At 37.5% G+C, this 21,872-nt stretch overlaps 1 protein-coding gene across 2 annotated transcripts; it reads left to right on the top strand.

Moving 5' to 3' along the window:
• The first annotated feature begins 3,233 nt into the window (after positions 1 to 3,233).
• Positions 3,234 to 19,926, top strand: ACSBG1 (acyl-CoA synthetase bubblegum family member 1). 2 transcript variants are annotated; one of them, XM_029085221.1, is made up of 12 exons: positions 3,234 to 3,443; positions 4,092 to 4,180; positions 4,976 to 5,096; positions 6,349 to 6,429; positions 9,222 to 9,371; positions 12,121 to 12,297; positions 12,806 to 12,987; positions 14,040 to 14,273; positions 14,862 to 15,079; positions 17,528 to 17,667; positions 18,657 to 18,903; positions 19,613 to 19,926. In XM_029085221.1, the coding sequence occupies exons 1-12, from the start codon at positions 3,297 to 3,299 to the stop codon at positions 19,687 to 19,689; spliced, it is 1,863 nt and encodes a 620-aa protein (XP_028941054.1). In that variant the 5' UTR covers positions 3,234 to 3,296; the 3' UTR covers positions 19,690 to 19,926. The 2 variants fall into 2 exon arrangements, with proteins under 2 accessions (XP_028941054.1, XP_028941055.1); XM_029085222.1 differs by having other exon boundaries at positions 14,043 to 14,273; positions 19,613 to 19,689.
• Positions 19,927 to 21,872: the final 1,946 nt, after the last annotated feature.

Genomic DNA, 21,872 nt, shown 5'->3' with positions numbered 1-21,872 from the left:
AAAGTATAATGCAGGTAGCAGGAGTTACTGTAAGAAAGAGGAAAGGAACAAATACTCCTCTTCACTTGCATGTAAGGGACTTTCAGTGGCATTAAGTACTTTGAGCTGGAACGCTATTTTATTTTCTCTTATGCTGTCTGTGAACCTAGGGGTGTATAATGTATCAATGCCCACAGTGTATTTAAAGGATCTTTATTCTTGTTTCAGGTAGTGCTGAGTTCATTTCCAGTCTGGACATTGTAGTTTAGCTTTCAGATGCTGGTGAGGCAGAGGACCTATTTTGCTTTTCCTAAAGTTTATAGTAGGTTCATTCGGTGTTTAGCCAGGCATTACTTCCCAGGCTCTTTCTGAGAAGAATGAGCTCTCTGCTCAAAATCCCTCTGCAAACTGACAGCATAATTTATTGTTCATGTTCAGCTGGTTTTACAGATTCTGTGGGGCAGACTAGTCAGATCTTTAGATTTTTTTTTTTGTCTTATTTAGATTAAGAAACTATTTTTAGATTTAAGTTCTACCTGCAAATACATACAAGAACAGACATTTAATAGGTGTCAAGTTTATATTGTGTTGCTGTATGTATTGTGTATTACTAAGGAGATTCACTGAGTCTCTCTGAAACTGATTCTTTTCTTAGTCTTTGATATGAATCAAAGATGACTTTTTGACACTAGAAAAAATTGCATAAGGAAAAGCAAAAAGAGAGACCCAGTTTTAAAGTACAGATCTAGGTTCTGTGCGTAGATATTGCAATGATTTGATTGATTTTTCACTCTTCTCTCTTGAAACTATTCTACTATCTACTATACATCTGCAGTGAAAAGGCAGTCATTATGCAAGCTTTGTAATATTATTGTAGGAATGTTGCTAATATTTTCAGTTCCCTTGAAGAGCGATACTCTTCTGTTCAAGAGCATTTTTATAATACATAGACTAGAATGTTTTATTTTAGCTCTGCATGGTATGATTTTATTTTCAACAGGGCAGTCACTGACCTGTGCCCAAGCGCACCTGCAATCACTGCCATCTTTGGTTTGGAAGCCAGAACATGATACAGAGTTTTTCATCTGGACTTTGATGTGTCACTGCAGAAAATAAGCATTTGGATTAACACTAGCTTCCATCTCTGACAGGTCTTATCTCTCACCCTTTTCACACCAGGATTGGGGTTAAGTGCAGAAACACCTGCTTTGCCTTCACTACTCATTCGTTGACTGACACTGTTTACACTTTGATAAAGTCTGTCTGTTACCTGAAATTGTTTTCTAAACTGTCTGGATGCATGATGCCCTCCCTCCACTGACCTAAGCAAGCTCCACACCCGTGTTTTGAAAATCATTATATGCAATTTACTCATGAGAAAATGAAGCACATGGAGATCAAGCAGCTTCATTTGTATTTATTGCTGTCAGCATTACTTTCTGTTTGTCAGGATGGTCAAGAGAATAAATGCAAGACTGAGTCAGGAACATTAATGGAACATAATGTGAGTCAGGAACATTAATCATGGATTGACACACATCACAGCTGTGACTGCTCAATTCACTTGCTGCATCAGGTTTTTTATCTCCTTGCCTGGGAGGAGGTAGAAAGGGGTTTTGTTGGGTTTTTTTTTTGATAGCATGGAGCAGTGAAACCTTCAGAAAGTTTCACAGAATACTGGCAACAAACTAGACTGGTTTTGGTATTTTTTAGTTTAGTAGTTGTACTTTATCAGCTGATTATGAATGAGCTTTTCTACACAGCTAAGAAATGAAACTTTTTTTGCCTCAAGAGAAAGTTGGTTTTAGTTTTGTTTATTGAGTTTACAATAGCTTGCTGTGCTTCTGGTTACCTATGCAGATTGCAAGCCTTGCTTGAGGGAGGCTGCAGGGTGTTCTAAAGTGCTTATTTGGATCCATCTGTTGCTGATGTGTTCATATATTTCCAGAAATGCTCAGAGAGGTAGTTTCCAGGCCCTCTCTGAAGCAGCTAAAGGAACAGCATTTGACAGGGATGTGAAGCATGTTGTATTTTTGAACACTCTAGAACTGCTTTTTTTCAGCCACTGAGGTACCATGAAACAGTACTAGCTGAGCTTTTTTTACAGTTTTTGTTTTCCATAAGTGACAGTTGTGCTTATTGACTTGTGTCAGAAGCTTTCAGAAAGACGTATTTTCTGTTACTCTTTATTCTGACAAACCTAAGCTCTTTGGTCTGGAATTTTCCACCAAATATATATATATATTTTATGTTTATGCTAAAAATATTTCTTCATTTCTGAAAGTAGATCTAAGGAAAAAATGTTCTTAAAATGTTCTTGCACTATTTTGTTCAGAAGTATGGGTACTAGCTGTTTGGTAGGGAAGTTGTGAGTAGTAGTTTTTTGTCTTCCTTGTGACAGTTCTCCTTGTGACAGTAAATTTTGCCAACTTACTAAATCCTAGATTCTCTAAGGGGTGAATTTATACTCAGCCTGCTTCTTGCTGGCTTTGCAAGAGCCAAGTAGAATCTTTGAGACAGGCATTTCTTGTGAATGCCAGGGACCGCCCCAGTCCTTGGCACCAGTGGTGAGAGCTGGTTGCCATTAGTTGGTGCTCTGTGTGTGTGTCCTGTCAAGGAAGGGGAGGAAAAATACAGAGGAAAAAAGTGGATGGTGGAAAGGCAGAATGAAGAAGGCAAGAGCAGAAAAAGGTGAAAGATATTGTGGAAATAGGGCAAGACAGGAGTGAGTGGAGTGAATATACATACTAGAACACAGGGCAATGAAAACAACTGTGGGAAGTTGTGGGGAACAGGGGCAGGACAAAGAATATTTGGGGGAGGGAAGGAAAGAGCTATGACAAGGAAGGAGCTTGGATGCTGAACAGGGACAGAGGTTTCAGATCTCTGTAGCCTTCTGATTCACCAGCTGCTCCATTAGCTGAAGGGATGGTGGGTTGTGCAGGGCTAATCATGGGCAAACAGATTCTTCTGGAATTGGTGGCATGCCTGTAACACACAGATGATCAGCATAATTCTGTATGGTGGCATTTTTGTTCAAGATGCAGAGCAAGACATAAGAGATAAACATTTTTCTTTCTGTGTGGAATATTTGATAAAGCTGAAAAGCCCTTCTCTTAAAAGGTAGGAAGTGCCAGAGCTGTGTTTAGTCCTGCAGTCTTTATGCAATCCTCTTGTCTTTTGATATGCAATCACACCATATTTTTCAATTATGGAATACCTTGGTGATGATGCTTTACTTTCCAGAGTCTCTGTGGACTTCCTTTGTTGATGGCAGAGTCAAGCTGAGAATAGATAACTCATGTCTGCAGACTCCCATGACAGTTCATCAGATGTTCAAGGAGAGCCTAGAAAAATATGGATCCCTTAATGCTTTGGCCAGCAAAAAGAATGGAAAGTGGGAGAAGATAACTTTTTCAGAGTATTATTGCCTCTCCAGGAAAGCAGCCAAGAGCTTCTTGAAGGTAGGTACAGGAAACAAAACCAATTCCTTTTTCTCTCTGTCTCGTAAAAAAAAAAAAACAAAACCACAAAAAAACCTCCAAACCACCACAATATAAGATGTTTTTCCCATTAACTGAAGATCAGCAGTCGTATTCTTTATTAAAATAATAGTGATGAAAATTAGTTTTGGTCAAAGAGAGAACATTGCTGTCAAGGGAACTTAACTGCAAGTGAAGAGCTGTTGTGTTACACTGTCTCATTGGGGCATGGGTACAAAGCTTAGCAGAAGGCTTTAAGATTAAAAAAAGAAAAATAGATGAATTAGGTCATTAATTTGTCAAGATAAAGACTAATTTTAAAACACTCTAAATATAGGGCATGTTTAGTACTCATTGTGCTCTTGGTCATATTGAAATGTTCTGGTTTTAGGGCCTTTCTGGTCAGCAGGGCTCCACCCAGACAGGAGAAGGTAGTGTAAAGTTTAGATCATGTTAATTGCTGCTAAATACTGGTTTTGTTATAGATTTCAATGTAGAGATGTGCATGGACATGTCTTGCCAACACCAAAATAATAAATCCAAACTTTTCATGGTTTATATTTGTGTATATGTTTCATGCTATAGGTTTCTCTTCAGTGTGCCTATAACCTTATGTGTATTATTTTTAAGCTTGGTCTTCAACGATTCCATAGTGTAGCAATCCTTGGATTTAATTCTCCAGAATGGTTCATCTCAGCTGTTGGAGCTGTTTTTGCCGGGTAAGATATTTTTGGGTTGGTTTTGTAGGGGACTTCTATTTTGCTAGGTCTGGAAATGTAGCAAATCGGAATTAGGTATCATATATTTTGTGCTGCAGCCGATTAGCATGCTCAGCGACCTGCTGGAGTCTCATAGCTTTCAGTATATCTGAAATAGTCCAGACACTCATACATTGGTCCTGTTTGCTGTGGGCTTAACTGTAACAGTCACACAGAAGCTATTGTACAATATCTTATTACTGGAAAATGTGGGAAACAGATGATACTCCCAGTTCTATACCAATGATATTTGTCTATAGCAAGATATGTTCAGGCAGATGAAGTGACAGATAAATACTAACTAGCCTGATTCCTTCTGTCTTGATACCTGTTTATGCAATTTGGATTTTACCTCTTAAGCTGTTTCTCTGCCAGTAAAATTCAGATTGATAACTGTGTGCAGCTTGAACAGAAAGAGGACTTCAGTGTTTTTTTACCACTTCCTGAGCTAACTCTGGTGTAGCCTCAAGTCGGTTAAAATGCTGAATCCTAGCTTACGGCGGCATCTGCTGAATGGAGTCCAGAGGTTAATTTTTGCAGTGTGCATATATCAGAGATATTAACGTATATCTGAATACTTGAAACACACATGACAGCAGTGCTGCTGTTTACTTTTACATTTTCATACTCTTTCGGCTTTCATCTGATCTGTGATTATTACTCTTTTTTGACACTAAGTGCATGTATATATGTGTGAATGTATGTAAATCTATGTTCTTTTATATCTAAATATATTTATCTAATTTTTTGATACAGAGGAATTGTCACAGGAATATATACAACCAATTCTCCAGAGGCCTGCCACTACATTGCTTATGACAGTAAAACCAATATCATGGTTGTGGAAAATCAGAAACAGTTGGACAAGATAATGCAGGTATAAGGTGGCTGGATGGTTACTTAAAAACAATAATTTTCCCATTTCTCAGTGCTGTATTGGTCCCAAATACCATATTTGCTATCTGTATTGTGAAACCTTTCATGGGAGTTGTTTGCTGAAGCAGGGAGCCCTCTGTGATGGAATTTTTTTCCAGAAACATTTACCTGCCAGAGAGAAAATATCCATGGATTTTTTCCAATATATTTATTATAAATTATAAATGAATTGATTTGTATTTTATAGTTTTGTTTTAGATGCAATTTAAAGGAAGAGAGATTGCATGTTTTTCCAGGATACTTACAAAAATCAGACAAGCCTTGCAGTGTCCTTGACTAAATACTAGGCTATGCTGTCCTGAATGTGGAGAGAATAATAGAAATTGAAGAACTGGAGGGATTTGATTTGTATACATTTCTATCTAGAAAAAGAAAAGACAGCTCAGCCAGCACTGTTTTATCCAGCTGAGGGTTTTTTGAAACTTTTTTTTTTCCTGGAAGGACCCACAACTGAAATAATAACATAACATTTCAATTTTTATCCTTCTAATAATTTATATATAACGGCTACTGTCAAGCCACTGCTTTTATATTAGCACAGGTTGATTGAGTCAGTTCAAAATGTGATTAATTCAAAGGCATTTGTGAGGCACTGGTTCCCACACAGTTCAGTGAAATTAATGCTCTCTGCAGGCCATGCAAAGCAGAGAGAGAACTACTGAAAGCAGCAGCCACTGCTGTTTGCCTGTAAGCCTGCAGCTTTCTATTTTTATTTATCCTTAAAATGTGTATATGGCTTCCTTTTCTTTTTTTCTTGAAGAAAGTAGAACTTTTTTTAGCAGTTAAACAACAGTTTTTGCTGAGGGACTTCCTCAGTCTTTATTGGTAGCCACAGCAGCTAGGGTCAGCTTGTAGCTTGACCTAAACAGTTCCTTGATGTGCCCTTTGCATTGTAAAAGAGGATGATGAGGAGCCATTTCTGATTTTTTTTTTTTTTTTTTTTTAATCTTTTGACAGAAAACAGATTTTCTAGAACAGATTGTGTAGCATCTAATTTTTTCCGCCTTCTTTTTTTCTTTTCCTTCCTCTTGCCAAGCTAGTTGGTTTTGAGTTTAGGGGAGAATATTAGAGGGTGGAGGGAGACAGGAGGTTTCTTCTGACTGTCAGGCCATTACAGTTCTGGCAATATGTTATTGGGAAAAAACCCCACACAAGATGAATAAAAATAATTTTGTTTTTTAAAAACCCAACAGATCTGGAATCGCTTGCCACACTTGAAAGCTGTTGTGCTATATAAGGACTCCATTCCAGACAGACATCCCAATTTGTATACGGTATGTGAGTGCTAGACCAGAGTTATAATTCATGGAGTATTATCTATCTGATGAATATTTTCTGAGTTTAATCCATGAAATGTCTACCATTTAGAACACATTGCTGTGTTCCAGCAAACACATTTAAAAGCTTCATTAGCTTTTTCAGTTTATCTTTAACTTAATGTTTCATATTTGACATTTAAAATTAGAGCTACCTCACTTAACTGTCAATCTTGTGTCTTCCTGCCTTTTTACTTATCTGGATTAACAAAACACCTGTAGTCTTCGGGTGGGAATGTATACTCTCACACTGTTAAAAACAGAGGTAGTCTGCTGGTGCTAGCGAAAACTTAATTGTGGTTAGTTACAGTGGGTCCAAGAACATCAAAATGCTTGTACTTTTACAGATGATAGTTGCATTTTGTTTGCACCATATATTTCTAGTGGTAGGCGACAAGTGAAGAGGAATAACTATGGACTATACAAAGAGAAGCACATTTTCTTAGTATATGTAGGATCTTTGTATTGCATGGCAAAAATATAGCAGAAAAAGGAACAAAGCCAGGATCAGAAATTTCTGAGTGGTGGAAGTCCAGCCTTTAATGTCAGAAAACTCATGTCTTTAAGCAGAACAGATTTTTTGTAAACATGTTATTCCAATATATTTTGAAAATATAATTGAAAATAGTTAAGCAATAAGAATACAAAATTTAGCATTTTTAAGTGAACTACAGATTATCAGATTCTAGGCTGAAAAACTTCAACTGCGGAAAAAAAGATATTAATGAAGAGTGAACATTATAGAAATATTTTAAAATATTTGCAGTTTTGATAATCTAAGGTGTTACTAGGTACACAAGAAAAAATTCTGCACTCATTTTAATCAATCTTTTCCTATGTTGAATAGCATATAACTGTTTAACAGTTACTATTAGAGTACTGTACGTACTGGTATAGAGTATGCCTTGCATCTCAGTACAATAAAATATTAATGCAAAGGTGATGTTACTATTTATATTTCTTAGTGAAAAGACTAAGTGCTATTTAATTCTGAAATGCTGCTGAGTTGCCGAAAACTAAATACCTGAGAATTTATATACTTGAAAATACCCCTGTTTGGCTGTCATGTTGGACGTATTTTCTCAATGGAGAAGAAGAGCTGTGAGAGTGTCTGACCGTTGCCATAGTTTGTGTTGTCTAAAAGATCAAACCACCAAAGGCAAAAATGATTATTTATTAGGTTTGATGTAAAGCAAACCACCTGAGCCACGTGGCATTTGATAAAAGGGATTTGTGGTGCAAGTTGACAGCTAGCATGTGATGAAGGATTGCTGCTGTAAGGGCAGAGCCCTAGTTCTCTGGTCAGCGCATGTTTCCAGAAAGCAAATGCAAAGTCAGTAGTGTGTGTGACTGGTTGTACCTTTCACACTCTGTGGCATGGGAGGCTGGCTGTTGCAGGTACTGTTCAGTAAACAAAACCTAGGCAACAGATTCACAGTGATTAATGAATTCCAGTATGAGAAGACAGTAAGGTCAGGAAAACAGAAACAGCTGCTAAGTCACATAGAAACAGGTACAACCTTGACACCTCCAGACCTTTCCAGGGGCTAGTGAAATTGACGCAGCCACATTCTGTGGGAAGGGATGGGATGTGACAAATCCTCTGCTGGCTATGAAGCTGTGCATTGTACTGCTTCTCTTTTCAGAGATGTGGTTTGTTGGAAGAAAGTTTAAAACTGATTATTGTTAATTAGAAGAATCGTTAGGACAGCCGTGCCATAGAGGCTAACCTTAGTAGCCCACTGGCAATGGCAGAGGTCTTAAAGGAACAGTGAACCCCCCCTCAAGCACAGGCTCTTCTTTTTTTACCTCTGCTGTCCTTTGCATCATCCCTTTTACTGCTATGTGGTCCTAAATATAGCTCCAAGAAATCATTGAAGAATGGAAGTGCTGCATCTTGCATTTGAATGATGGGGTTCTGTAGCACAGTATGAGTCATCTGATTCCAATGGGAAACTGACAGTTTGCTTATTTACTTTCTTCAAAAAAATTGTTAGACCCCATTTTTCAGTTAGCATTGAAATCAGTGGTACACTTAGCAGTGTATCAGGTGCACGAAAGAGAAGTATCTGGGAGCAACCAGTATAACACAGAGGATCAGGTTCAGCATTCTTCTGGGCCAGTTTGTGGTGCACAAAAGTCCAGCAGCATAAAAGGTTTAGCTCGTTCCAGATTGAGCCAAATTTGAATGGAAGTTGTGACCAGCCTCCTACGCTCTGTTTGCTATAAAATAGCAGATAATTTGGGCAGATATTCACACATCTAGATGATGATGCTTTCACACAGAAGCTTTCATCCAATTGCTTTATATTTATATTTGTATTTATATAGAGGAAAAGGAATTACAGATGGAATGTCACAGGTTACTCTTAAAAACAGTACATCCAGATTCTTTTAAACAAGACTCAAAATCATTCTAACTGTGTGAGAGAGTAACAGAATATTAGCCTCTATGACTTGTCCATAGTGTCCATCTTGGAGGAGGAATAGTATTACCATTCCCTTCTTAGACACTGAAAAAAAACTAATGGCAGCAAGTTTTAAATAGTCTGTTTGGAGTTAGCACATAAACTCCTACGCTGGTCTTATCATATTTCTTACATAGGCAAGAGCTGGGGAAACTTGCCTTGCAGACATGTTCAGAGCCAGGCACTGAAGTTTTCTGCCATTTTTGAGACTCATAAGGTACTGCATCTTTCCCACTTGTAAGAAGCCATTTGATATCCTGTATTTTCTCTTATGTGTTCTAGATGGAAGAGTTTCTGGAGTTGGGAGATGACATATCTGATACTACTTTGGATGATATTATTAACTCCCAAAAGCCAAATCAATGCTGTGTGCTAATATACACATCCGGAACAACTGGGAAGCCAAAAGGAGCCATGCTGAGTCATGACAATGTATGTACTTCAGGCTCTTCCTTTACCATAAAAATAGCAAAGTATGAGATATTTATTCCCGTGACTGGTACATGCTAGAACCTTGAAATCATTTTACTTTTGCAACATTAGTAGTGCACTAGAAAGCAATATTAAAAATGCAGTCAGCTGTTTCTGGAAAGTATAAGCATGGTAAAAAATGAAACTCTAGCACTTCACAAGGTTTAACAGTTTGTTATGCATATATTTTTTTTATAAACTGTGTGTATATTCATAAATATATCTCACAGATTGCCATAAAGTCTCTCAGGTATCACTTGAGTTTCTACATAGATCGCTGGAGCGTAATACAACTCTAGTGCATAGTCCTGGTACTTATGATAGCACTACCTGCATTGTTGCGAACAGAAAATTTTCCAGTCATGGAGAAAAGCAAAATTGTTTGGAAAAGGGACTTTCCTCAGAGGTCTGCTAGCAAAGATCTGGACTGTAGTTGTTTTGATTTTTTTAATTTTTTTTTTTTTTTAAGGTGGCTGAGCAGGAGTCGGGAAACTGGTAGGGAGCCTTTCTGAACACATAAACAATCTGTGAATGGGCTGGTCTAAGTTGTGGCCTCTCCTCTTAAAATAATGCAGAAACTATTGCAGACATGCGCTCTATGAGGAGTAGTTCACCCAAATGTAGGGGATTAGTACAATAGTATCTGGAAGCAGAACACAGTAGACTTGATAGACAAAAAGAGGGATCTGATGTTGCAAATCCCATGCTCTTCCATCTCAAAGGAGTCTGGTGTCATTTCCATGTTAGCTGCCAAACTATTCCTGGCTGCTGATCACAAACAGGCTATTTTTATGTTGTCGAACGGAGGAAAAATATGCCTTGCCTGTAACTGTCACTGCCTTCTTTAGTCAAAAGATGTTTGCCACTGTCCATGTGTAAAACTAATGCTGAGTCAGTCATATGTGCACCCACACAGATCTACTGTGAGTGTGCCTGCAAGCTCCAAGGCTTTGAAGGACAAGGAGGATAAAATGTAGCCCCATCTCAAAGACGCCTCATTCTGCCTATTGTTTAAGTCTCCCATTGCCACTTGTCCAATGCTGCTATCTAAACTTGGAGTGGCCTGGCCAGACAGCATGCTGCTCGTTAAAAACCTCTCTTGAGAATCTGTATTTCCTTAGAGCAAGCGTACGCTTGTGATTTCTAATTTATTACAAAGAAAAGGAGCTGGCAGGAACATAACAGGTATTACATGTTGTGATAGTTTAACTGGGCTGGCCAATGGCCAACAGCCAATACAGCCATTCACCCACTTCCCCCCCACCCCAGGGGATAGGGGAGAGGATTGGGGGGCAAGGATAAGGAGGCTTGTAGGTTGAGATAAGAACAATTTAATAATAGAAATAAAAGAAAACTTAAAATAATACTAATATTAAAATAGTAGTGATAATGATAAAAGTAACAAAATATACAAACGAGTGTTGCACAATGCAACTGCTCACCACCCGCTGACCAAGCCCGGCCCGTTCCCAGGTAACAATCCTGGAGGTGTGACAATCCCAAATCCGCAATCCCAGAAGAGCGAGAGCCCGAGTGAAAGCCAGAGAGAACTAAAAGAGGAAGAGCCCCTCACTAATATACTGGACATGACATGCATGATATGATACGGAATATCCCATTGGCATATCTAAATGCCAGTTTAGTTTATTAATTTAAATATTCCTCATCCCCTTAAATCTCGTGCTTGTAGACTAACAGAACACAAAGTCCTTCACTTCCAGTGACAAAAATGCAAACACTGGTATGTTATCAGTGTCTCTCTGATAACAAATTCCAGGCTGAAAAGCAAAATGCAGCATTATTCTAACTACTGAAAAAGAAACCCAGCTCTGTCCCAGCTAAAAACCTGGACATGTGATTTGTATCTCGCCCCTGCCATCTTGAATAATCTCATTTCTGTGTCCTGCCCTACCCATTTTAGATTACAGACAACTCTGAGAAATAATTGTTTCTTGTTTTGGTTTGGGTTTGGTTTGCTGTGGGGTTTTTTTTGCTGTGCAGATATATCTTTTCCCTCCCTGCTCATACCATCACATATATTTGTGGGTCTCCGTATGCTATATTGTGATAATGAAGATAGGAATATTTAGCATCCTTGAACTGCATCTTCTGAGATAAAGTGGGAATGAGGAAGAAGGGGGGAAGAAGGTGGCAGCTGCTATCTTCCTCATTAGTGCTTAGCCAGATGATGATCAGTACAAAACAATGAGCTTGTTGCTGATACTAAACTGTCCTTTGAACTCACTGATCACTGAGTATTTATGGTTCTTTTTCTGGTAAACATATAGACATAGCACTGGTGAAAAGGGCCAGCTTGATAGAAAGTATGAACAGTAGGAGAGTTGCAGAAGAAGGTGTAGATCAATTTAGTCCTTATCCATCCAGCTTATGGCTGCCCTGCTTGGTGTATTGCTATAACATAGGGAGCTGGTAGTATTCATAGTCCAGTCAGGCAGCAGAAAGACCACATTTACTGATGTTATCTGCAAGTCTATGTTGATGCTAGGTTCATTTTGCTTTTGACTGCGTGTCCCCCCAGGGAACTGACAGTCTGGTGTGTTGTCAAAGATTGCGATGTCTTCAGCAATTCCTGCGAGCACAGATTCTCCATAGTTATATTAGCATAGCACGAGGATCCTTAGTTTGTGTTAAAAGGAAAAAAGAAAAAGATCCCACCATGCCTAATGTGTTTTTTAATTTATTTAAACAGATAACTTGGACATCAGCACATTGCAGCAGAGCAGGAGATATGCAACCTGCAGAGGTCCAGCAGGAGTCTATAGTCAGTTATCTTCCCCTCAGCCACATTGCTGCACAGATATATGACTTGTGGACTGGAATCAAATGGGGAGAGCAAGTTTACTTTGCTGAGCCAGATGCTCTGAAGGTATCTGTCTTGTATTGAACCTAATTAAGCTTGCACTTCTTCCTCTTAGAAAACATCGCAAAGAGACAATATGATCTTTGAAGAGGTGCAGAAGGTGAAGAGTCCCATTATTGTAAGAAATTATGGAAAAATAAAATCCATTAGACTTGCGATCCAGTGCTCCAGACTGCAGTTAAACTGTATAGTCCAGGTGCATAAGCTTCTATTAAGGCAGAAGAATGTGCATCCCAAGCAGAAATATAAGCAACTTTTGGAGGAAAGGGAGGCAAAAGGAACTAAACCACCTGTGCATTTTCCTTCTTGTATACATACCTCCCCTGATGTGTCAGAGGTGGCACGTGTTAGTGCATATGTCTGACAAAAGTTGGTTCATCAGTCCTTCTTTATACCCTGCACGTTTAGTGATGTTCTACGTTAGCATTGTAAGATGCAGACTGTGTCACCAAACCCCTTTATCACTGCTGTGCACCTTTTGCAATGTTTTGAAATAATTTAATGTTTTTAACAGGGCAGCTTGATCAATACACTAAAAGAAGTGCAGCCAACATCTCACATGGGGGTTCCCCGAGTATGGGAGAAGATAATGGAGAAATTAAAGGATGCTTGTGCTCAGTCAGGATTTATGAAGAAGAAAATGCTGTCATGGGCTATGGCACTTAGCTTAGAGAGAAACCTAAATTGGTCAGGCAGGTATGTATTATAATGAGTGAGATTTCTGTCAACCTGAAAGTAGCTATCTGTTTGTTAAACTCTGAAGCAGCAGTGACACTCCTAAGTGTAAATGGATAAAGTTTGGCCTGGCAACACAGCAAATATAATGCAAGAGGGAGGGTATAGTTATCAATTACATGAGGCTGACCTTAAGTATAGGTGACTGTTAAAAGTGCCCCTCTGTCCTCTGTGAGAACATACTTCCAGTAACACATCCCTGAACTCTGTGAATTGAACTGGTTATTTTTCAGTTGGGAGAGTTCTCTGATGCAGTGCACGATCTGACTCTGCAAGTGCTAGTTACTGGTGTGAGGAAAGGGCATGAATTTGGAGGAGGTGTATGAGAGGGGGAAGTTCTGGGGGACTGCCCAGATGGACTGGTTCATGACAGTTTGAGGTATGCATCATGTGAGTAAGAAGATCACATCTCCACACACAAACTCAAGGACACCCCCTGCAAACTCTCTTGAGCTCTAAGTATCTCTGTTCTGAATAACATTCATATTTTTCTCCATAAGATTACCCAGATAAAGAATGTTGTATAAATTCAAATATTAACTTAATTCACAATTCTTTCCTGTTCCAAAATTCATTAAGGCATGACACAGTTGAAGCTTACAGAAAATGCTATTACAGAAGATCATGCAATTAATACTGTTTTTTTTATCATTCAGTTTCTCAAATAGGTCCTGCAAATTTCAGATTGTAGTGGTATAGGTTATCAGAGACACATTTAACTGATGAAGAATCAGGAATACAGGCATTTTAGTTTATAAAATACATTTCTATAGATTCTTTATGTATTTGTAGTATTCAGACACTTCAAGAGTTGGAGTTCACTAGCAATGAAAAACACTGGATAAATGAAAAAATGAAAAATATGTTACCTGTTCTTACTGATGTAACTTCTGTCAACACCCAAACCAAGCAGCAAATATATCTCTAAACAAAATTAGTGTCTGACTTTATTTTGGAAATTTCATAGGTTGCTCTGACTTACTGTCTCCTTCTGTTGTGTGTTTTGTACTCAGCAGTGGTTTAAAGCAGTTCTGGACAAAGTTAGCAGACTACTTAGTGCTAGCAAAAATACGCAGAGCACTGGGTTTTTCTTCCTGTCAGAAGCACTTCTCTGGTGCTGCTCCTCTCAATATGGAAACACTGTATTTTTTCTTGGGTCTGAACATCACCCTCTATGAGGCCTATGGGATGAGTGAGACCACAGGCCCGCACTGCCTATCTGGGCCATATATTTACAAGCAGCACAGGTAACTTTACCTTTTTTTTTTTTTTTTTTTTTTTTTTTTTTTTTTTTTAATATGGTATGTTTCATTATATCTATGAGAAGAGTACTTACTAAGTTCAGCAAAGATCTTATGACTTATCTTATTTTCTCTCAATGTGTTGGCACTCTGTCGTGACTTTGAGAGGCAAAATAACTTCCAGGTCAGAAGCTTAACACTTTGCCTCCATAGCATGCCACACCAATAGCACTGAAGGTGATCTACAGCATTAAATGCAGAACGCAGTTACTAAATCTGACGTACATCCTAGCCCTGGCCCAGGGTAGGAGAGCTTTCAAATGCAAGACCTCAAATGCACAAGTGTTCTATGCCTGAAGATACAGAGGGGAAAAAAAGCAGGAAACACAGGGCAGCTGAAGAGCCCTTAGATACTCTAACATATCTGCCCTAGTGAATTAGTATTCCATAGCTTTCAAACAGTTTCAGCAGGGTGTTATTTACAGTCATTAATATTTTGAAAGGTTCAGGGATTTGGGTATGTTAGATGCCTTATCAGTATTATATTTAATATTTCTGTGCTCCTTGTGGTTTTTTTCTGCTTTTCTCTGATAGTTGTGGTAAACCAGCACCTGGCTGCAGAGTGAAGTTGGTCGACAAAGATGCAGAAGGCAATGGAGAAATCTGTTTCTGGGGAAGGACTGTTTTTATGGGTTATTTAAATATGGAAGACAAAACAAAAGAAGTCTTTGATGAGGATGGGTGGCTGCATTCTGGAGATTTAGGAAAACTAGACAAGGATGGCTTTCTCTATGTCACTGGAAGAATTAAAGGTAACAAGCAACATCTTGCTCCATGTTTGTGGTAACTTTTCAGCACTGTTCTGTCACATGTCAGATACGACCCATCTAATTAAATGTCTTTCCTCTAATGCCAGCAGCATTGACCTAATAAGAAGGTAAAATAAACTCTCTTATGAGGAAACCATGGTGTGACCTGTTCAAGAAAGGTTTCCCTCTAGTCTGCAATAGTTGGAGATGATTCATTTGCTACAATGAGGCTTTTTATCTCCCAGACCTTTAGTTCAGTATTATAATTAGTCATATAAAATAATAATGCAGGTTTAATGCATCTTCTTCGATTCTAATGATTTATTAAGCTGTCCATTCTCCTTTTGCATCTTGCTAAATTATCCTAATTGCATATTAGAATGTTCAGACAGTAACAAGAGCCAATCCTCTGTTATATAAAAGTTGTTGCTGTAGGTCACAGCTAGGTTCCTCTGATGCCTTAGGTTGATATGTTTGCAGAAACTAGTATTGAAGCTTGAGAGCAGAAGGGAAAGTTAAAGCTAAAGCAATAAACCTAGGTATTACTTCACTACAGAGCTTGAAGTCTCACATGAGTAAGACTGGTCACTTGCCTACTTGGAAGCTTTTTTTCATGGTGCCTATTCAGAGTGGGATTGGTCACAGTCAAGATGTAACTGAAGATTTAAAAATTGAGTATCTTGTTAGAATATATGATGAATCACTAGGGAGATAACACAGATGAGTGCATTTGTCATAGGATGACATAGTGCCCTGTTAGAAATCAGGACTTAAGTAGACACTATTAATACCCTTCACTAAATGCAGCTATCTTGATTTTAACTTGCTTTCTTGACTGATTCATTTTCCTTCAGCAGCAGCTCCTAGTCTCATCCTGTCATAACATTTGTGTTTCACTTAATCAATCTTCCTTGATTGCTAAACTAATAACAATTACTCTAAATTATAGGACAGGTAGACCATCTGGGATAAAATAACTGTTTTAAATCCAAAAGTTTTAAATCCAAATCAGGTAAAATCTAATAGAAGGTAATAATGAAGATTTTCTTCTAGTGACTGAAACAGGACTTCCATCCTTTGGTTCTGTGAGTCTTACGAGTTAATGACTCTTTAGCTGCAAAGCACATAGATGTAGCTGGAGAAGTCTGTACAGGGGGAGTATTTGTAGAGGTGTGGACAAAGTTGTTACAATTGTGACGGTTGTCTGGATTGGCTGACATCTGAGGCAATGAAAAACTAAGTGCCGGAAAGATTGGTAGAGGATTTAAGACAAAGACAGGACTAAGGTGGAAGGAGGGGGGAATGAAAGGGAAAAATAGACCTAGACAAGTCAGGATGCACACTACCTTCGGTATGTATCTGTGGTTTGACAGGAGTCTCACTCTATAAACCCTGCTTGTGCTTCCTCAAACGTGTGGAGTGTGTTGACTAGGGAGAGAAATAACTTTCATAGTCATGAGATTAATGCCTATTCTGTACTAGAAGGTTGAGTATAGACAGGAAATTATTTCTTGTCATAGTTCTCTTGGACCAGTAGAGGTGGTAGGGCCCAAACCTGTGAATGCTGAAAGGGTGCTACATTCCCTTGATTTGCACCTAAATTCTTCAAGTTTATTGCTGACAGGGAATCAGGTACCAACCTGATCCTTCATACATACAATCAGCTGCATTATTACACAAAGGGCTGGTATACCATTTGTCTGCATTGTTTGTTGAAGCATGTTCTGAAATGCTGCAAAGACTATTATTTGAGGTCAGTGAGAAGTCACCAGTGTAATGAAAGTAAAGCATTGGAATTTACTTAGATAATACTCAAATTTTTAATAATTACAATGAATATATGTATTATACTTCAGAACAAATGCATTCAAATAAAAATGCACAATCCTTTATTAACAGAATAAGGTATCACTACCATTATTTACAAACCTTAAAAATATTAAGATTCCAGTCTGTCGTTATATTCCCTTCATGTCAAAAGTAGGCCAGGAATCACTACTTCCACTGCAAACTTCCCCTCTTAGATCTTGAGTTCTCCCTCCTCAAACTCATCTCTCCCTTCTTTCCATATTATTTTTATGGAGCCTTCCTGCAGCTGAAACTTGTTTTTGTGTGACCCCTCTTGGTGGCTTTAAGAATTAGTTTTAATCATGATGTTAACAATGAACTTGCTTTTTTGTGAGATAGCACCCATACATAACCTGTTACCTGAAAATCATCTGGAGCAAATATTTTATACTGAGCGAGAACTGAGAACTTAAGCACATATCTGAAAAAACTAGCATTTTTACTTTGAAGATAATTAATAGGCTCTGCTATCTTTGAAAACATAATATTTGAAAAGAATCTCTTTTATTCTTTGTCAGAGTAAGAAAAGTGGGTCGGTCTGGACATTAACCTGATCTTTGGAATTTATGTGAATTCAACTAATAGCCTTTCTTTTTTGCCTAGATTTGATTATTACAGCTGGAGGTGAAAATGTGCCTCCAATTCCAATTGAAGATGCTGTTAAAAAAGAACTCCCAATTGTCAGTAATGCTATGGTGATTGGAGATAAAAAGAAGTTTTTGTCAATGCTGCTGACCCTAAAGGTACACCAGTTTTAATACCAATTTCAATGGAATTATACACCTGCACCTAACAAAACAAGAAGACAAGATGTTAGTGGGGAAAAAAAGTGTAGCAACTACAGACCAAATCCTGATGGTCTAAACTTCTTATAGTTAGGTGGTCTGCTAAACATCCATGTATTTACTGCTGTTTCTCATATATGTATATAAGATGACCTTTTTTACTTAAATGCAAATTTTAAATTAAGAAATGTTGAAAGAGTGAGAAGTCTCTGTAATGGAGAACAATAATAGCTTTTATTCTTACAGATGAACAAAGCCAACAAATGCTTCTGTTACACACAAAACTAGTTCTAGTTTCTAACAGAAACTTTCCAAGAGAAACATTTATCTATAATTAGTTTTTTTCATATAACACGAGAAAGATAATTGTAGAACAAAATAATCAATAGGTTTGCTGTGGTATACGTTTCAATTGAGAAATCACTTTTTTCTAAAACATTTGCACTTTATGTTCTGTGTACATACATAGTGACGGACACTATTTTTTCTCAAGTTGTTTACCTCTATGACTGATACTCCCTATATACAGGCACAATAGAAATATTAATCTAAAAAGTCTAACTTCAAAGAGTGCTTCTCTCTCAAGTTGTTTATGTTACAGTAATTTAATTTAATGATAAGCTAAATGTTCCTCTGGAACAATGGAGTAATTTGGAAAATATGGTGGAAATTCAAGGTCTATAGGTGGACTTTAAGTGCCTGATTCATTGACGCGTTTTAAGTCTGTTCATGTCATCTGTATGTAAGCCAAAAATATTTGTATTTGGTAGCCAGGTGGAAAGAAAAGCACTATCATCTGTAGGTGTTTCTGCTTTTTAAGGCTTACAGAATGGGTGTTGATGCTGAGCCTGCTTGATTCTTACTAGTTAGGGAGGGACCTGATCAGGGAAACATTTAATGCCTTGTAAGAGTGACCATTTGATCATCCACTTCATTTGATATTTTAGAGCGTGCTGGACCCAGATACGTCTGATCCCACTGACATTCTCACTGAGCAAGCCAGAGACTTCTGCCAGAAGGCTGGTAGTAAAGCCACTAAAGTATCAGAGATTGTAACTACAAGAGACCAGGCAATATACCAGGCCATTCAGAACGGAATCGACAAAGTCAACATGAATGCTACTAATAGGGTTCATTGTATTAAAAAATGGATAGTCCTGCCAAGAGATTTTTCCATTTCTGGGGGAGAACTAGGTAAGATTTACTGATTTATATTGACATATATACACAGTAAAGAGCCTGCTGATCTAAGAACATTCAAATACAGCTTTCTATGCCAAATTCAGTACAGCCGCTAGAGGGAAAGGAAAAAACATTATGCATCATGTGTTAAAAGAATACAATAGTTGGAGGTTTTGCTGTGTACATATATATCAGTATGTGCTCACAAGTACAGCTCTATAGTTAAATTTCAGATTTCTTTGGGCAATTAAACAATCAATTCTGATTAATTAATTGTGCATTACAGTATTAATAACTTCCAGTAATAATACAGAAAATTTATTGCTTTAAAAAAAAAGGGGGGGGGGCAGCAAGACAGTAAAACCTGACACCAGAGCCCCAAGCACGTTACCCGGCTCTTTGAATAAACTGGGAATTTTTTAAAAGCTGTTTAAAAAAAAAAAATAAAAAAATCATCCTTTTAATTGTTTTTAACGAAAAAGTAGTAGTAGTAGTCAGACATCACCCTCTTATCTGCAGCTCCTTTTGAAGTATTTATGCTTATGTGGAGGCAACCTTACATATCACGCTTGCTTCTCACTTTAGCAGGTATCTACACTTGCAGAGAGGGAGATGTTCTTCCTAACAAGCTCTTCAAAAGAAAATCTTAGGAAACAAAGCTCAAACTGAGTAGGAATTTTTGTTCCTTTTTCTGCTGTTGTGACTAACTCCCTCTTTTAAGGTCCTACAATGAAGTTAAAACGGCTTACCGTGCTTGAGAAATACAGAAGTGAAGTAAACTCCTTCTATGAAGAATAAGAAGTCTTTCATCCAAGCATTAAGAAAGATCTGTGAGCTTATGGAATTTATTTCCTAATCAAAAGCATTAACAAAGATTTATACTTGTTTTGATTTTGTAGTGTATTGAACTGAACCACTAGAAAACTGCTGTGTCTATTTAGTTGTTCCTGATACTCATCTCATCGTTTGTCCTCTTTTTACAGAAGCATCTACACAGTATGTCCATTTTCTAATACTGTTTTCACTTTATGACCTAAATGATTTAAGATAAAAATCATCCTCTTTGTTGTATAAAGTGGGTATGATGAATTAATTCCTCTATATATTGATCTTTTTTTTTCTTTTGTTCTACATGATGTTGCCTGTAGCTCATTAGTTTGTTAGCTCAGTAGTTAGCAGTACTGCTGCTTAGTGAAACAGTTATAAAGATAATTATTAAAAAAAAAATTCTAAAGGGCTGGTTTTGTCCCCTCCCAGAGAAGTTTTTGTTTACTAGCACATTTCAGAACCTATGACGTTCACCTTCCATTTTCACAGTGGCTAGAATTCAGACTTTTGTGAAAACAGCGGTGCATCTTTTCTTAAATCCATATTGAAATAAACATTACTATTTCTCCTAAAAATAATAAAAAACGTTGGGAGAAGAGCTCCCTAAGACTGAAAGATGTAAAGCAGCAAATACAGCAGCTCTCACATTAAAGAGCTATTTAGAACAGAAACTTGTAAAAAATTGTTTACAGTACTTTTTTTTTTTTAAGCAAAAGAGTTTAGAAGCAATGTTTGTCAGTGTGTATCTGCATGTTTCAATCTTCACATTATTCTGACACGAGCTGCATTTCTTTTTCCCCATATAAAAAATAAATCATATTATGTGAAAAACATACTTGACAGAGTGTTGACTAAAAGCTTTGCCGTTAGTAAGTGCTTTGGCAAGAGTTACAATAGCTAACACAAGCAGGCAGGCTACAGCTACTGTTCTTGATTAAAAAAAAATATCATGCAGAATAGGACGCTGTTTCCATTAAAGTTCCATTTCCAGTCTTACCGCATCTTACAGACTCAAGAATTGGTGCAAATACCACTAATCAGCTCAACACATAAGACAAGATAGCAGGTTAGGATTATAAAAACAAAACAAGCACTAGGACTTTGAAAAGTTTATTTTTCCCCATTTTGTGCGCAATGGTAATTCAGAAGTTCTTTAACAGCATTAATCTAAAGGAAACAAGGAACCAGCAGCAAGAAATGTTGCCCTATTCAGCAAGAGCAGAGTGCACAAGGAATAAAGCTCATTGTCCCTCCTCCAGCATGTTGTTATACTGTATAAAAAAGCTGGGATGCTTACTTTATAGAGTGACACTAGAAGTGGTTACTCAAAATTGATTTTACTTCTGAAATAACCAGTCTAAGCTGTCTCAAGAGAAAAGAAACTAAGAGGAGTAATATCTATTAATAGAATTAAGCTTTAAGAAGCCTGGTTCTGGCAGTAGGGATAATCCTGTGCTATAGTCATGAGTTTTAAAATACACATTTTTCTTGTTGGGTGTACTAATGGGAGCATACTGTAAGACATACAGATCAGAATGACTCATATGATGATCTGTATGTGATGAAGAAGGGAGGGAAAAGAGTTGCTTTTGCATCTGTTAAGCTTAGTAAGCAGGGAAAAAAATAGTCTTGGATCCCCTTGAATAGGGATGAAATGTATTTCTGGAACACAGGCACCAGAGCCAAACCTTCGATCTGTGTTAATCCGTTTAGGACTAGTCCCTTACATTCAGAGTTTTGAGAATAAAATCACTAGTCAATAGAGTAAAACACACTGAACAGACTATGCATAAAAGTACAACACAAAAAGCATTCTAGCAGAAGTCATGAAATACTTAGTATAAATTTGCAAAGTTAATACTTTCCCCTCACAATATATGGCAAAAGTAATTTTGTATAATTTACTCTCATTAGAACTCTGTTGTATACAACAAAGTGTGTTTCAGAGAGAAATTGTAAGAATTATTTTGGTATATAGATTTGAAAAATAATTTTGCTTCAACATTAACCTCTTGCTGGATAATGGTTGTTGGCTTTTTAAAAAATACACAAATAGATTAAATCTGTAGAAATTTGTATTTCTTTATTCATGCCCTTGAAGGACAAGGCTGTATTTCATGAATCACCAGAGCATGTAAAGTGTTTCTTTCATT

This window comes from Antrostomus carolinensis, unplaced genomic scaffold (genome assembly GCF_000700745.2).
Source record: "Antrostomus carolinensis isolate BGI_N321 unplaced genomic scaffold, ASM70074v2 scaffold30585, whole genome shotgun sequence".
Taxonomy (NCBI): Eukaryota; Metazoa; Chordata; class Aves; order Caprimulgiformes; family Caprimulgidae; genus Antrostomus; species Antrostomus carolinensis.
This window is presented reverse-complemented; position numbering and strand designations above follow the sequence as displayed.

Excerpts from the sequence above, each read along its gene's own strand:
- ACSBG1 (XM_029085221.1), top strand. The coding sequence starts at position 3,297 with ATGACAGTTCATCAGATGTTCAAGGAGAGCCTAGAAAAATATGGATCC. Across the intron at positions 4,181-4,975 it reads GTTGGAGCTGTTTTTGCCGG|AGGAATTGTCACAGGAATAT; the intron begins GTAAGATATTTT and ends TTTTTGATACAG. Across the intron at positions 14,274-14,861 it reads TATATTTACAAGCAGCACAG|TTGTGGTAAACCAGCACCTG; the intron begins GTAACTTTACCT and ends TTTCTCTGATAG.